The sequence below is a fragment of the Paramormyrops kingsleyae genome, chromosome 7 (genome assembly GCF_048594095.1).
Source record: "Paramormyrops kingsleyae isolate MSU_618 chromosome 7, PKINGS_0.4, whole genome shotgun sequence".
NCBI lineage: Eukaryota > Metazoa > Chordata > Actinopteri > Osteoglossiformes > Mormyridae > Paramormyrops > Paramormyrops kingsleyae.
Window position 1 is genome coordinate 25,800,615 of NC_132803.1, and position 15,924 is coordinate 25,816,538.

General features: G+C 38.7%; 1 protein-coding gene across 1 annotated transcript; it reads right to left on the reverse strand.

Moving 5' to 3' along the window:
* Positions 1 to 282: 282 nt before the first annotated feature.
* On the reverse strand, positions 283 to 13,514 carry alpk2 (alpha-kinase 2). The gene is made up of 10 exons (XM_023828723.2): positions 13,416 to 13,514; positions 11,767 to 13,221; positions 11,474 to 11,621; positions 10,944 to 11,071; positions 10,784 to 10,819; positions 5,519 to 5,811; positions 5,106 to 5,194; positions 4,764 to 4,981; positions 4,110 to 4,158; positions 283 to 4,009 (listed from the first exon to the last, which is right to left on the reverse strand). Exons 2-10 carry the CDS (start codon positions 12,545 to 12,547, stop codon positions 3,802 to 3,804), a joined length of 1,950 nt encoding a protein of 649 aa, XP_023684491.1. The 5' UTR covers positions 12,548 to 13,221; positions 13,416 to 13,514; the 3' UTR covers positions 283 to 3,801.
* Between the last annotated feature and the right edge of the window lie 2,410 nt (positions 13,515 to 15,924).

The window sequence follows — 15,924 nt, forward strand, 5'->3', positions numbered from 1 at the left end:
TTAATCTCTTGTTTGTTAATTATACCATAAACTTATTTTTCTCTGTACAGAAGTTCTCAGTTCAAATTTTAAATTAAAGCCAAAGCTTTTGTTTAGACTTTACGATTAATACACTTGATACACTTTATAATGAGGACATACATGGTGAAAGAAACTCAGTTCATTCACACAGACGATCACAGAGTTATCAGTTTCAAGGACAAGCAAATAAAAACCCCATGTTGTTCTGGGACACTTTAACAAAACCTCAAAGTCTAATCACAAACATGCAAAGAGACGAAGTCCCATCCTCAGTCGTTTTACTGAAAGTATAACAATATATACAAGTACAGCATATGCATTTAAGAGATGTAACAAATGATTTATCTTTAGATGATCATATAAAAATATATGGAAAAATACAGGAACTTGCCTGGAAATGTGTGTGTGTGTGTGTGTGTATATACATAGAAATTTTGGTGCACTTCATCCTACCTAAAAACAATGCAATTCACATTGAATTCGACTGTGCTAAGGAATAATTTTTTCATAACATCATAATTGCACACACAGAATGTAATGCATAGCTTTAGATTTCATAGTCCTTTAGCATTCAAGTTTAATTTAAGATATTCAAAGGTTTCAACAGAAGTATGGAGAATATGAAATACACGATGATAGATTCTCTGTCATACTATTAACAGGATTTAATATGTTTTATTGCTATAAAGCATTCAATGGCATTTTAAGGTCAGAATACAATTAATGTAGAGATATATTTTTTAAGTAAAGCCGCTGTACTCATCAATTAAGTTTATATTTTTGCAACCATTTTTGTTATGTACACCAATCTGGAATTTTCTTTTGTTAAGTTTTGTTTTTTAATTTGTGCCACGGTGATGGTTCTTAATTTTGGGGAGTTTTTTAGAAATTAAGGAGCATCTAATTTTGCAGTTCATCACATTTATGTTATCCCACAGTAAGTGAATATTAATCTCATAATTTTCTTAACTCATTGAAAATAAATGGTGAGATTAAATAGCAAATAAATGATTACATAAATTTCAGAGAGTGATTTTACGTTAATTAGGAATGGATCTCAAGAGGAATGGTTTAAGTAACATCCTTGTGAATTTAATGATGAAAATAGATAGTATAGATCAAAGCTAAAAGTGTGAATATATAGATTTTATACCTACAGTTTATGCTGAAGTAGAGTGTGCCTTAGAAATGTTACAGAATGACTAGTAAAATAAGGAGAGGGATGTCCAATGCGGTGGTATCATTGCTCGCCTTTCCTTGTCTTAACCGATCAATACTTTCCAGAATCTTATCATTTATCTAATTACCCAGAGCTACATAAAGGGAGCAGAAGGGAAAGTGCAGGGTCCAGAGGCTCACTGCCGGCACTGGTATGATTTTTGAGACTCTTTTATTTGGTTTGGGCGACTACAATAAGGCCCAGTGAGACAATGACTGCGAGCACAGGTGTAAGAGTTCCTGAAGAACATTTAAGTCAATTTGCCAGTCAAATGGTAAGTTCCTGTTTCCATGCTTGAAGGCGGAATAGAGAACATCAAAAGGTTAGTGGTTGAAGAAGTGAATACAGAAGATTTCATTAACTCTTCTGTCTCATTAACAATTAACACAACTTTAGAATCAAGTCAGGGTGGTAAACAAATTTACAGCAGAACATTTAAAAACTTCTTGTAATTGAGCATTTTATTAAATTGATAACCATGATTAAGTTTTATTTCTAATATATTCTGTACAATGATATGTTTCAGATGTGTCTGTCAGTAGCTGATTCACAAGCCTATTTCTTACCCACTGTAGGATCAACTGTGGCAAACTGAAAGGTTGTAAATTTTAGCACTTCAAATTTTAATTAATTGTGCCAAGGCACCAGATTTCAAAATGAATATTTTGTGAAATAATTTCCCTCTGATTTTTTCTCATGGTTGGTGGGACATTCGCATGCGGAAATCATACCACAAATTCAACCAAACAGTTTTACCGAAACATCAACACTTAATAAAAGTGCTGAAAATCCATAATACTGTAGTTATTATGTTGACATTTACTGTTGTAGCTGCAAGTTGTAATAATTTCTTTATTTATTACACATTTGATGTACAGTTTTAACAATAGTAATCTGACATATATTTAACAAATAAATGTTGAGCCTATTTCCTAGTTTAGGTCTAAGCTATGACACCATTACATTTTACTCATTTCTATGTCAGTGAAAAGCAGTGATCAACGCAAATATATTTGCAAATAACAGGAATTTTAAAAAAAATGCAAATGTTTTTGTTGTTTGAAATGCTCGGTCGATTCTCCATATGGCTCCATTTTTTTGTTCTCTCTCACTCAATGGAATTTATTTTCACAAGTTCAATCCTCCAGAGGTGTGGAGTGTGACAATGGTGTTTGTTTTTCTGTTATCAAACGCCATTATCACACTAAATAGCTATGGTGAGAATTTCGCTTCAGACCTGGCACACGAAAAATATCTGTAGTATGTATGTGTGTGTATGTGTGTGTTATTTCTTTTAACTTCATTCATATTGTTAAGTTTTAATAACAAAAGATCAATATTTTAAAATGTGCAGTCAAAATGTCTTACATAGCATTTAAGTTTTATCATTTTTTATGCATTTAATAAAGCAGTGTTTGATTTGTATTTCCTTGTATTGCTCAGAAAAAAATGACTATTCCTTGTAACAAAGAAAAAATAAAACTTGAGCAGAATGTATAGTTCAATGGCATTCTGTAATGTGACTTTAAGGTTCTCCAACCACAAATCTCCCCTTTGTGCTACTTGGGCCATGTAAGCCAACACCTCAGCTTAGATGAGCTTCATCATCATTGCACAGAAATATTATCCATTCTGAACAGAGACATGCATTTCATATTCGCACTTAAAATGCCAAGTGCCATGTGGAAGGTTTCACCTTGCAACTTATAATAATGAACATTTTTTGTTGCACAGGATTGATATCAAAACAAGAATAACATTTTGAAAACTAAAAAGGTATAAATAGATTGTTAATATCACAACATGCTATTGGAAACTCTTCAGTGATGGCAGGCCTGCAATTTCTGGCAAGGAAGATTAACAGCTGTCTTAATAATTCAAATGGGTGTTTCAGAGTGTGACCTCTTCACAAAGGTCTTATTTTAGTCGGAGTGATTACTAAAATAATCTTGGAAACTGGTGTAGATGCATTAATTTTGATAGAAATGTCACTATTATTATAAATTCACTAAAATTCACTAATAATTTGCTTAACGATTACACAACTATTTCAAATATATATACAGTATATAAGTTTTTTCTTTTTTGCACAAGATACTAGTGGTTGCTTTATGTTTTATAAAATGTATATTGTTTATATATACACACACACACACACACACACACACACACACACACACATATATACTACATTAATATTTATGCTAACATTTCATAAGCTAATGAACAAAATACTTCCAATACTAATATAACATTATCAAATTAAATTAAGACTTAATAAATTAGGCATACAACACTTAAACGTTATAAGCAATCTGTTACATTTTATCTAAATGCTTATCATGAGTTGAACCAATTCAAATGCCCTGATGCACTACAATCAGAACATACCTAAGATTCTTCTGTATTATGACGCTACCCAGCATCTTACAACCAAGCCTCCTCCATACCAGCAAATATGTTTTGAGGCAGTTACTTAAAGAAAAATTAAGAGATGTTTTAAAGTTGCAGTATTTGAATAAAACACTTTTTAAAAAAACCTTAAATGGCTATGATCACCCTCAGAATTTGTTCTTGAAGGCTGGAACAATCGTATTCCTGGGCAGTGGTTTTGCCTTTGGTTTTGTGGCTGTTGCTGGCCGCTTAGATGTTTGTTGACAAGCTTGTATAGACTTCAGGCCCAAGAGCTGACAAAACTTGTTACACTGATGGAGCGCTTTGAACTGGTCAATGAAAGAGGTGGCACAATTACCCTTGAAGCCTTTGTACCTGACAACAAAACAACAGAAAGATTTTAAGAAAGTCTTCATATTTTTGAAGCACAGCCAAACACTCCTACTTATTACTTTGGCTTATGACATAAACTCACCCTTTCTTACAGGTTGCTATACCCACGTCAGTTAATTTCATTCCAACTCCTGTTAGAAAAAGAAAACAAAATAACATTCCTTGAATTCCATTAGTTGTGGTAAATTGGTATCGTTTGGTGTCAGGATTTATATTCTTGTATCAATTAATAGTAAATAGGACCGACTACAAAGTAGATAATAAAAAAAAACGTGCACCTTAGGTCATGGCTGTAGCTCCACGTCGTCAGCCTGATTTTGACATGAGATTGCTTTGATTTTTAAATGCTTACTACGATAGTATAATGCGTATGAAATACAACAGAAATAAAATCTATTTACACTTACAAGTTTTAGCTGTCTGACATACTCAAAAAGCTACGTGTTTGGCATATAGGAAAATGAACATAACTGTCTGACTGTCGCTGGAAACTAGAAATGGTGCACAAAATATTTATGAAGTTTAAAAGTGCAATAACCACTACCACACATTTTCTTGTTGGTTTTTAGTCATGTGTGTTCTTAAATAAATTGGAGTTGCTTTGTTTATTCATTGCTTTTCCTTAGATTGGTGTTTCCCAACGCAGTCCCCGGGGACCCCCCGACAGTCTGCCAGGAGCTGGGAGGGAGCAAAAACATGGACTGTCTGGATTGGGAAACACTGCCTTAGGTTATACCTTGCATATCAGTCACCAACAGGTTGCCTTCAGTGTTGTGATAGACCCAGTGCTGGAAGGTACAGCACTTCTGCCCTGCCTCTGAGTCTCGTCTCATCAAGTTCATCTCCTTTCCATCCTTGACAGAATATTTCACAAACTCTCCTACAAGCTCTTCCTCCAAGGTGGCATATGGGATGTCGCTGGTGGGTCGATGGACCAGGTAAATAGGAATGATCCTAAAACACAGACACAGAGGGGATTTTCCCATGACATTTTCTTGGCGATACTGTCAGGATCACTGGAATTGTTAACCTGGTAGCCATGTGCAGTGCTCTAGGTATGCGCTCGTGTCAGACTCACTCTGGAACCTCTCCAAATATCTCTGCGGACTTTGCAACTGCTGTGTAGGCTTTGATGTATTCTCTTGCTGTATTCTGAACATAACACTCCTTGGGTTTAACACAACAATAGAAGCCAAGTTAGTTTGAGGCCAACAATGAAGTTTACTTTAAAAATGATCTTTACTCATGCAACATATATTTTCCGTTATCAGAAAGGGTTCATCCATCAAGAATGTTTCTATAGCAGGGATCTCTAACCTTATTTACAGTGAAAGCTACCTCTACAAAGACAATGAAATGGGGACTTATGCGTTTGACAAAATATAAGATATAATCCATTGTGATGTGTTAGTAACCACTGTTTCTAAAGGATAATACATAGCCAGTAGACATTTCAAACATCCTTTTTGCATCATTGCCAGAAATACATACCTCCACAGCCAGATTATAGTTCTTCTGAATTAGTTCTTCATTGTTCTTGGTTCCATAGCTGATGGAATTGTGGACTTTGAGTACACAGTGGTGCCCAGGGTTGAACAGTGGCACCAGACCAGTCAGAACTTTGGTTCGAAAGGCCTTCCGGTGCATGCCCTCACCGAAGTGGACCTCTTCTGTCAAGATGCTTGCAGGTTGATCATCCCCAAAGAACTGCTCACTTAGGATGTCACCTCTGAACAGCAGGGGGGCACATTTCACATCTTCTCCAACCTCCTTACTCACCTGCACTAAAGCACAGAAAATTTAGATAGATATATTGGTCTTTATTTTATCTTTGTACACATAACAAAATTATTTCAACCCAACTGCCCTCAAGTGCCCTCCACTTGAACACCATTCATCAATGAACAAATCACTATTTCATAGTATTTTACCAATCATGCAAGCACAAAAATATTTTCCTTATAGCTCTGCATACTTTCTGAAATAAAAAAAGAAACATGTTTTGCTTAATAACATGAAATGGTGCATATTGTCTAGTTATATAAGCTATAGTTATATAGCTTCCAAAAACATGCAACACATTTCACCTCAGCTACTTACATCACATTTTTCATGTTAATATCTGTACTAGCTAGGTAGCTACTCCACTCCATGGGACCATTCTCCCATAAAGCACTTACTCAAAAAAGTATTTAAAAAGTTACACACTTCTGAGCTAACGCATATCCTACCATCATCAGCGTGGTCATGCCCACTGCGTTTAACCCGAAAAAGAAGGTGCACAAGAAGTATGATTAATTCACCATCCGAGAGGAGGTTCCATCCTTGATGATTTTGGCAACAAGCAAGACATGGAACATGGACTATGTCATTTACATTATGAACCTAATTGAAATCCACTTAAGCCCAGAGATGGGGACTCAAGTTTGCGACTAGAACGTTGCCCTCGAGTTGCATTGTAATTGACATCCAGCTCGACTTGCAACTTGTTATTTTTTGACTCGGACTTCACTCAGACTCGTTGATAGTGCCTCATGAACAATATGAGTCTTTAAGGCTCTGTTGAAATTTCTATACGTGCGAAGCATTGAGTGTACAACTCTCCCCAAACTGTAAAGACGTTAAAACACATCACAAAGTACACCGATCCAGAGGTGTCAACAATCTCTAACATGCTTTTTCTGTTTTGCCACTAGTTCAAATTGTGCACCCGATTTGACAAATTCAATATTCCAAGTGTTATTTTACATTAGATGACACCACTTAGAAATAGGCGTTGCTTAACCTGTGTTGTAAATTATATATCGCCTCCATTTGCAAGCTTGTATTTGGTCAACCATTTTCTTTAAAAAGGCACTACCTAGCAGTTTAAAAATGAAATAACACAAAACTAGAAAAAAATGTTCATAAATCAACTTTACTGCAAGCAACCCACAGCAGACAATCAATTAATATATTACGCCTACTGTACATCAGAACAGACCAGACCAAGCCCAGATTCACCTGAAACACCATTCCTCCAGAGATTGTCCTCTCCAGAATTCTGAACAGCTGCAATGCATCTCCAGTAATTAGCTACCTCATTTAAGACCAGTGCTGTGCAAAGTGTGAGTGTTTCCTATGATTTTTCAATCTCTGTATACGACCTATATTTTTGATTTCCTGGATTCCCGTCTTTGTGTTTTCCTGTATTTTGTTGCCTCACTGATTGCCCTTCTGTTATCCACCTCTTTCCTGTACTTTCCTCTTTCGCCTCCATTTGCAAGCTTGTATTTGGTCAACCATTTTCTTTAAAAAGGCACTACCTAGCATTTGTGATTATGGATCTTCCCTTTAACTTGGTTTGTATCTGCTTCATTAGTTTTGACCCTGCCTGTTTGTGACTATGATCTGAGCCTCTTGATTAAACATCAATTCACTCTGCATTTGGATACCTTCAGTATGTGCACTGCAGAATGCTTCGCCTTGACCATGGATCCAAAAGAGGTGATGAGGAGGCCGACTTAACGAGAAGTGCTTACATACGTCAATCAGATGCACTTATGGCTGACAGACTGACCTGGGAAGCTCTTCACCAGACACCAGAGCACTGAAACCAGGGCTGTTTCTCAATACCAAGAGCACAAAGATCATACTTGTGGTCTCGGCAAGACCGGACTTGCTAACTTGCCTCTCAAGAACAAACCTGGGGTGCAATGAATCGTGGGACTGGTCTTGTTCAGCGAGGATGCAACTGATGTATCCTTGATATTTGGGGCAGGGCAAGAACAATATCCAGGGAATTTTACCATCCTCCATATTTCTGATCTTAGTATTGGAACTGGTCTTTGACAATGGAAGATGACATCAAATAGGTACACAACAACACAAGTACAGTCAAGTGTGCATATTGAGAAACACCCCAGATCTAAACCCCCCCCCCCTTGGTTCCAGTACTCTACCCAGACTGGGACTGTCAAATGGTCGAGGGGGCTAACCTGATCAGGTAACACTCAAAAAAACCAAAACAAAACAAAAGCCAATTATACATCTTCTAAACAAAAACAGTCTATGCAGAGTCATGGCTAGTGATCAGCCATGACTCAGACTCAGTGCTTACTAGATCAAACCTTTTACTGGCCTTCATAGACAAGGTCTGTAACAAAACACCTCACCCTGGGCCATCCATCCAGCTCACCAGATCTTCTACCCACTGGCTCCTGAAACCAACAGTCCAAGCACAGCTGAAACAGGGAAGCAGGGTGACTTGGGCTGTTGATTAGATGGACGGCTCCAGTATTTTAGAGAGATTTTAATATCAATCTAATGAATATCGATACAGTAACCATAATATCAGAATATTGTTATTCAGCCATATTGCCCAGCTTTAGACTCAAGCAAAGAGAACTGAAGATCCCAATCCAAGAAGCAGGGAACCAAAAGGGGGCACGTACACAAAAATCAGGACACACATGGAAAACCCCAAAGATTAGACACCAGTGGCACAGCACACCAGCTGTGGAATGCTACTTGGTATCATGAACCCTGAAACCAGAAACCAGCTAACCAGAAACCCAAAACAAGATGCCGGTGAATAAGATCCATGAACTCACTGCTCATGAATTATTAACTGCTCTGTTTAAATAAGTTTGGGTTCTAATTGCCATCAGCCCAGAGCAGATTCAGTTACCTGATTAGTAAATCAGGGACAGATTTGACAATTAAGTTGTACGTTAATTTCTTCAGTTGTTTTCTATTGTGAATTGTTTTACACAGCAACTGATTAACTACCCTAACTAGGCAAAATCAACATTTTAGTCAAGAAAGCCCCACAACATCAAGAGCTTTCATGAACTCAGGGCGAATCTCATCCACCCCTGGAGCCCTACCACCAAGTACTTCTGTGACCCCAGAGATGGGGAAGTCCCCCCCTGAGTATTCCAGCTCTACTTCCTCTGAGGAAGGCGCACCAGTGGGATTCAGGCGATCCTTGAAATATTCCTTCTACCACCTGACTATATCCCCAGTCAAGGTCAACAGTTCTCCATCTCTGCTATAAATAGCATTGGTGAAGCCATGCTTCCTCCTCCTGAGTCTCCTGATGGTTTGCCAGAACCTTTTCGAGGCCGACCGAAAGTCCTTCTCCATAGCCTCACCAAACTCCTCCATGCCTGAGTTTTTGCTTCAGCAACTTCTAGAGCTGCTTCCCGCTTGGCCTACTGGTACCTGTCAGCTACTTCAGGAGTCCCACAAGCCAACCAAGCTCAGAAGGTCTCCTTCTTCAGCCTGACTTCTCCCTTTACCGCTGGTGTCCACCACTGGGTTTGGGGATTGCCGGCACGACAGGCCCCAACCACCTTATAGCCACAGCTCCGCACCATGGCCTCAGCAATGGAGTCCCAGAACATGGCCCATTCAGGGTTGATGTCCCCTGACTCCCTCGGGAGAGAAGAGAAGTTCTGCCGGAGGTGTGAACTGAAGATCTCCCTGACAGGGGCCGATGCCAGATACTCCCAGGACACCCTCAGTATGCGTTTGGGTCTACCAGGTTTATCTGGAATCTTCCATTGGATCCAACTCACCACCAGGTGGTGATCAGTTGACAGCTCAGCTCCTCTCTTCACCCAAGTGTCCAAAACATATGGACACAGACCCAAAGATGCAATTACAAAATCAGTCATCGAACTGCAGCCTTGGGTGCTCTAGTGCCAGGTGTACTTATGAACACCCTAATGCTTGAACATGGTGTTTGTTATGGACAAGCTGTGATTAGCAGAGAAGTCCAGTAACAGATTACCGCTTGGATTACGATCAGGAAGGTCATTCCTCCCAGTCACACCTTTGCAAGTTTCACTGTCATTATCCACGAGCATTAAAGTTCCCTAGCAGAATAATGGAGACCCCAGACAGGATGCCTTCCAGCAGCCCCCCCCCCCCCACCCCCCCAAGGCCTCCAAGAAGGCCAGATACTCTGAACTGGTGTTCGGCATGTATGCACAGACCACCATTAGAGTCCCCCGGTACAACGTCGAAGGGAGGTGACCATCTCATCCACCGGGGTAAACTCCAACGTACTGACACCGAACCGGGGGGTGGGGGAGTACAAGTAGCCCCACCCCTGCGCAGCGCCTTTCACCACGGGCAGCTCAGGAGAGGAATAGAGTCTAGACCCTCACTAGAAGTTTGATTCCAGAGTCCGAGTCATGCTTCGAGGTGAGCCTGACTATGTCTAGTTGGTATCTCTCTACCTTCCGCACCAGCGTGGGCTCCTTTCCCACCAGAGAGGTTATATTCCTTGTAGCTAGAGCTAATTTTGTCACAAAATTTGGTTCACAGAGGCTCCTGCCTTTGACTACCAGGTGATGTGACTTAATACAGCCCTCCAAAAATGAAATTAAGTGTGCTTAAGTGTACTTAATATTTTGGTGTTTCTCTGTTCAAAGCGCATATCTAGCCAAAGTGGACTTAAACCCCATCAACTTAAGAAAGAGCTCAGCTATGTGCTTTTTTGAGTAAATCTCATGGGAGAATAGACCCCTACAGTATATGCGTAAAGATTGCAGATGTCATTAGTCCTCTGGCTTGTGTTGTTATTTATATATTTGTGAAAATAGCCAGGAATAAACGTTTCACATTTCACTATGAATTTTAGTATATCTCTAGCTAACAAACAATGTGTCTACTGTCTAAGATTTCATTGTCATGCTGTTTATGGTTGCACCAGATAGGATATGAATATGAGAAAAATTGTATGAGCTAAAATTATTCATGACTTACCAGTTTGATTATGACAGGGGACAAGTTCATTCAGCTCTGCAAATCAAAAGCTGGTATCAGTTTAAAGCATACTACACATGAAAGCCAGCATACTACACATGAAAGCCAGCATACTACACATGAAAGCCATGCTGAGATAACTGGGATAATGGCGCCTTACCATCAGAGGTCAGGTGGAATTCTGAGAATGCATTTCCATAAGGGCTCCTCAGGCAACATTTGTACCATCCTAGGTCTTTACTGGAGGCCTTAGTAATCATATAGGAAAACTCACTTTCATCAGCTTTGCTGTGAAAAAGATGATATATTAAAATTAAACCTTCAATGTGAGTTAAGGGTTGCACTGGAAATATTTACATTAACAGTAAAAAGAAATTATTTCAGAAAAAAACAGACATACATACGTACAAATTTAAGATTTGCAAATGTAAATATAGAACTGTTACGCAACATCTTTAGTGAACATTTTGCTCTTGTTCTATGGTATTTTACCGTGGCAGCGATTATAAAGACATCTGAATATATGAATCACCATATTATGTAAAAATCAGTTCTATCCAGTTCTTGGCTGAATCACTTAGCATAGCTGTTGTGCATTGTTGGGGGTCTGTCATTATTAAGAAGCCTTGTTGACTTCTGGGATATGACGCTAAAAGTTAATATAATACTCATTCATGATATGTAATTTACCTTATTTTCTCTTCTACCAGAAGTGTCCCTTCTTTCATCCATACAATGAAGCAGTCAGTTGACACACCACTAAACTGACAACAGAGACTAATGTTTTCTGAGTCATCAAATGTCCTCATTATGTGGATATTCTGCAGGATCTTTGGTGCTATTTCAAAACAAAGGCAGAAACAGTTACTTTCTTATGCATTTCTTCCAGCGAGATTTCATGTCAGATACAAGATAAATATGAAACCTAAAGTATAGAAACAGCATATATACACAAAGCATACATGCTTCATTTTTCCATTTACCTCTGTTATGTTTCTGTATCCTCTCTTTGACTATTGCACTGTATGACTTCTTTTGGAATGTTTCTCCAGAAACATTCAGATTATTACTGTCTTTAAGGGTGGAGCCTTCTTGTCTTTTCGGCTGAAGTTCTAGGGCCTGTTTTTCCTCTTCATCTTTACATAAATGCCTCTCTTTAGAAGGATTGTCATCTGTATGGATTGTAGGACCAATGGCTCTAGATTGTAACATTTCACTTGTGACTAAGGCACTCAGTGAGTTGTCTGCTACGTCGTGTGTACCTCCAGTGGTGACTGCCACATTCTTGACTGTAGGCTCTTTCACTTTGTTATTCAAACATGAAAAATACTTTTTCGACATATGATCAGATGTTTTTTCACTGGTTTTATGTCTCGGAGATGAAAGTATTGCCTTAGACTCGGTTTTCAGTCCCGAGGTGGTCCTTTTGTCTAAAAAAGGGTCAGTCTCAACTTTTCCTTGTGAATTTTGGGATTTCCTTTTCTTCTTTCTGCTCCGCGGTTTGGAGCTGTTTTTTTCTGTCATTATTATTGTCCCAATATCAGTTGCACAGTCGTCTTTGCTACAGTCATCATTGATTGTACATGTAACAGAAGAGTCATGAGCCAGTCTTTCCTTTTGGCTAGAAACTTGTTTTCCTCTGTTTACTGTGACCGTTTTCATGGCAGATGACTCGTCTTTCTTGGTTTGGTGTGTTGATGGTTTACACTCCGCACATTCCTTTGATATTTTGTGAGGCTGTTTAGACATTATCTTTAGGTCCATTTTAAAAATATTGTTTTCTATTTTTACGCAATTCAGGGAAAATTGCCAAATGCTATTCTAGATGCCTTAAAAGATTATCCATATGTGACCACCTAAGTCATAAATCATCTTTAAGAGTAATGCACAGTTGATTGATTCTGTATTCAGTATTTTTTGCTGGACATTATATTATTTATTTATTATTTACATGTCAGATTGGGTAATTATTCTGCTCATTTAAAAAAATTTCTTATGTCTCACACTTCCATTAAAATTTCATTTCAGTGTTCGCAATACTCAGTCAATTGACTTCTGATCATTCCGCTACAAAGAAAATTAATTCGCTAACAGAATGAAAATGAAGAGGTATCGACATTTATGTTCTTTAACTTTGCCTCCTGTTCCATCACATTGTAGTCATCAGCCTTGTTCCATATTTCTGATCCCCTCTTGTCAATTTTATTCTTCAGACACAAATAACAGCTTCCATGGGGCAGTAAATGTTACTTGGCCACTCTGTGTTGTTAACTGAGGAACAGCTGGTCGGCAGTGTTAAGTAGCTTATTCCGGTCCTTCACATAAGACCCACGGCACAAGGTTCTGCACAGGAATTTGAGACCTCCAGCGACACACAACCCTATTTGCACACAAAGCTCACAGGCCGTGTCTTCTGCTACCTTTAAGAGTTCTTAGGACTGAGAAGAAAAATTGTTGGAAGTAGTTCAGTTTTTGTTTTTATGTTGGTTTTTATTTCTAAAACATCACATTCATTCTTATCAGTGAATGTGAATAACGGACATCATGCAAAATGAATACTATGCTGGAATATTTGTAAAGTGACAAAATAATCCTATTATCTTATTCTTAGACATATTTAGCACATACATACCTTTTTATGATACTTCATGTACTGAATTCCACCATGATCAGGCGAAGGAATCCACTAACCTCTGGGCAGAGTTGGCTACTATTATAAGCAAGTGCTAACTCTGGCGCTGACACACAATCTGATTGGCAACTGAGTTAAACCAATGACGTCTGACTTACCAGCCCTATGTCCAATGGGTTTTGTGAGACTGGCTATAGGCCAAACTACAGCTTGGCTTTAAGGTATCGGGTTACAGTCTTCAGCAGTGGTAGACCTCCTTCCTTGGGATGCTTCAGCTCTATAATTAGTTGGCATTTCTCTTCATCTATGGTTTTTAAAAACCTTACACTTCCTTTGCAGAGGTAGCTGTCACTCATAGGCCATTTGGTATTATGGGTAATACTCTACAGCGAATGCTCTACTGCAGGCTGTAAACACACAGCATTGTGGTGTGCAAATAATTAACATACTTATGAGATATTTGTAATCATATGTCTTAAAATATGTAGTACACTGTATGTACATATGGTACCTTCTACTTAAACTAGTTCTTAAAATCTTAGTCTCAGTTCTGAGCTAATTTTAATAATTTTACTTACATTATGAGCTTGGAATATTAAAATAAGCTGAATATAAATTGAAGATGGTTAGTACCATTTTCATTGAAACGAATGGTTCTGAATATTTATAACCAAAAGGCAAAATAGGCACAACATACTGTCAATAAGTGGGGGCTCGTCCGGGATCCTTTTGTGGTCGGCAGTGCCAGTTGGCATCTGTGGATTTTTGACTAAGTGGGATTTTGCATCTGGTTGGCAGCCTTGTAGTATCGTGTACGACCTGGTCTGACGATGGCATTCTCTTTGGAGACATTTGAACTCCAGCCATCTCTGGAGGCTGTGCACTCATGTAAAAAGGCCGAGTTGGAAATGGTGGCTGAGTTTTTTTTTATGAGTTTTTGTATTCCTCCCTTCTCTTTTAATTTTTGTGGCTCCTGTATAAAGGGCTGACTCACAGTGTTTCCCAATCCGGTCCGTGGGGACCCGCAGCAATCCATGTTTTTGCTCCCTCCCTACCAGTAGCTGGGAGGGAGCAAAAATGTGGACTGTCTGGCAGGGTGTTGGGAGGGAGCAAAAGCGTGGAATGTCTGTGAGTCCCTGAGGACCAGGATGGGAAACACTGAGATAGGGACATGTCAGCGAAAACGGCTGTTTAATTTTGTTGAAACTGTAGCCCAGAAAAGTCATCTTTAACAAACTAGGAGAGGCCTCCTCTCCTGCCCTTTAAGCATAACTGTTAACTTAATTGAAATAATATGCTAGAAAACTTTAAACTGAATTAATTCTGTCACTTTTTTATGCAGCTATATTATAGCTTCCACATTTGGAGTCTGGGCACTATTAATGTAAGTATTTATGTCTAAGGGAAATGACTTATTTGCTTGAGAATATAGTTTACCACCTGTAGTCTGTTTACTCAGGGATATTCTGTTCTTTATGTGTAACTAAGGTGCCAAGCAGAAGTGCTGGTGGATGGCATTTCAGGCAGCATTTGCAGTCCCGCACTCACAATCATGGGTTAAATTAACCTGATACCTGACGTTGCATGTATTTTAAAATTAAAGTGGTAGGCATGTTTTTCACTTGCCTTTCTATAGTTGATTACTAGGAGTAGCATATAATTACAAATTAAAAGCAATTTTCAGCTGTAGTCCTCTTAATTCCAAGAATTAAGAGTATTTCTCAATTACAAACACACACATTATTATTGCATTATCTAACCAGAAATATGTGGATCTGTTTCAACTAACCTTGGTATGTATGATGTCATTCATTTGGCACTTCCTTCAATAAAGGGAAATAATGACATTCAAAGGGCAAAATGTATTTATATTCGTGTTGGAATTGGTATCAGTGATACTACCCTTAGATCAAATCAAAATCAGATTAAAAAGAAAATCAGTGGTATTGCCCATCCCTAATGCATGCTACATTTGTCTGTAGACAGACGGTCATGGTGGCCACATGCATACAACAATAATATTTCACCAGACCAGCAGAGGGCAGATGTATTTCATTTCCATTCCTGTTTCTCCTGTGCATGGTGCGACAAATACGAATACAAGCAAGTGAAATGGGTAAACTTTTATGAATAGTTTTAAAGTTGTTACTAGGCTTGAGCTTTATTACAGTAATATGGTACAGTGAGGGAAATAATTATTTGACCCCCTGCTGAATTCTTAAGTAGACCCATTAATAAAGTAATGAGAAGTCTATAATTTCACTGGTAGGTTTATTTTTAACAGCAAAAGATAGATTATCAACAAAACAAGCAAGAAAAATCATCCATCCATCCTCCAACCCACTTATCCTTCTGGGTCACAGGGGGTCCAGAGCCTATCCTGGAAACTACAGGTACAACCCAGGATGGGGGGCCAGCCCATCGCAGGGCACACTCACACACCATTCACACCTATGGACAATTTAGGAAACCCCACGACGACACGGGGAGAACATGCAAACTCCACACA

Bases quoted from the DNA above. Each gene is read 5' to 3' on its own strand.
- alpk2 (XM_023828723.2), bottom strand. From the start codon at position 12,547: ATGGACCTAAAGATAATGTCTAAACAGCCTCACAAAATATCAAAGGAA. The intron at 11,072-11,473 runs GTAAATTACATA...TCTTTTTCACAG, and splicing joins CTGGTAGAAGAGAAAATAAG to CAAAGCTGATGAAAGTGAGT. The intron at 5,195-5,518 runs GTATGTATTTCT...GTTAAACCCAAG, and splicing joins ACTATAATCTGGCTGTGGAG to GAGTGTTATGTTCAGAATAC.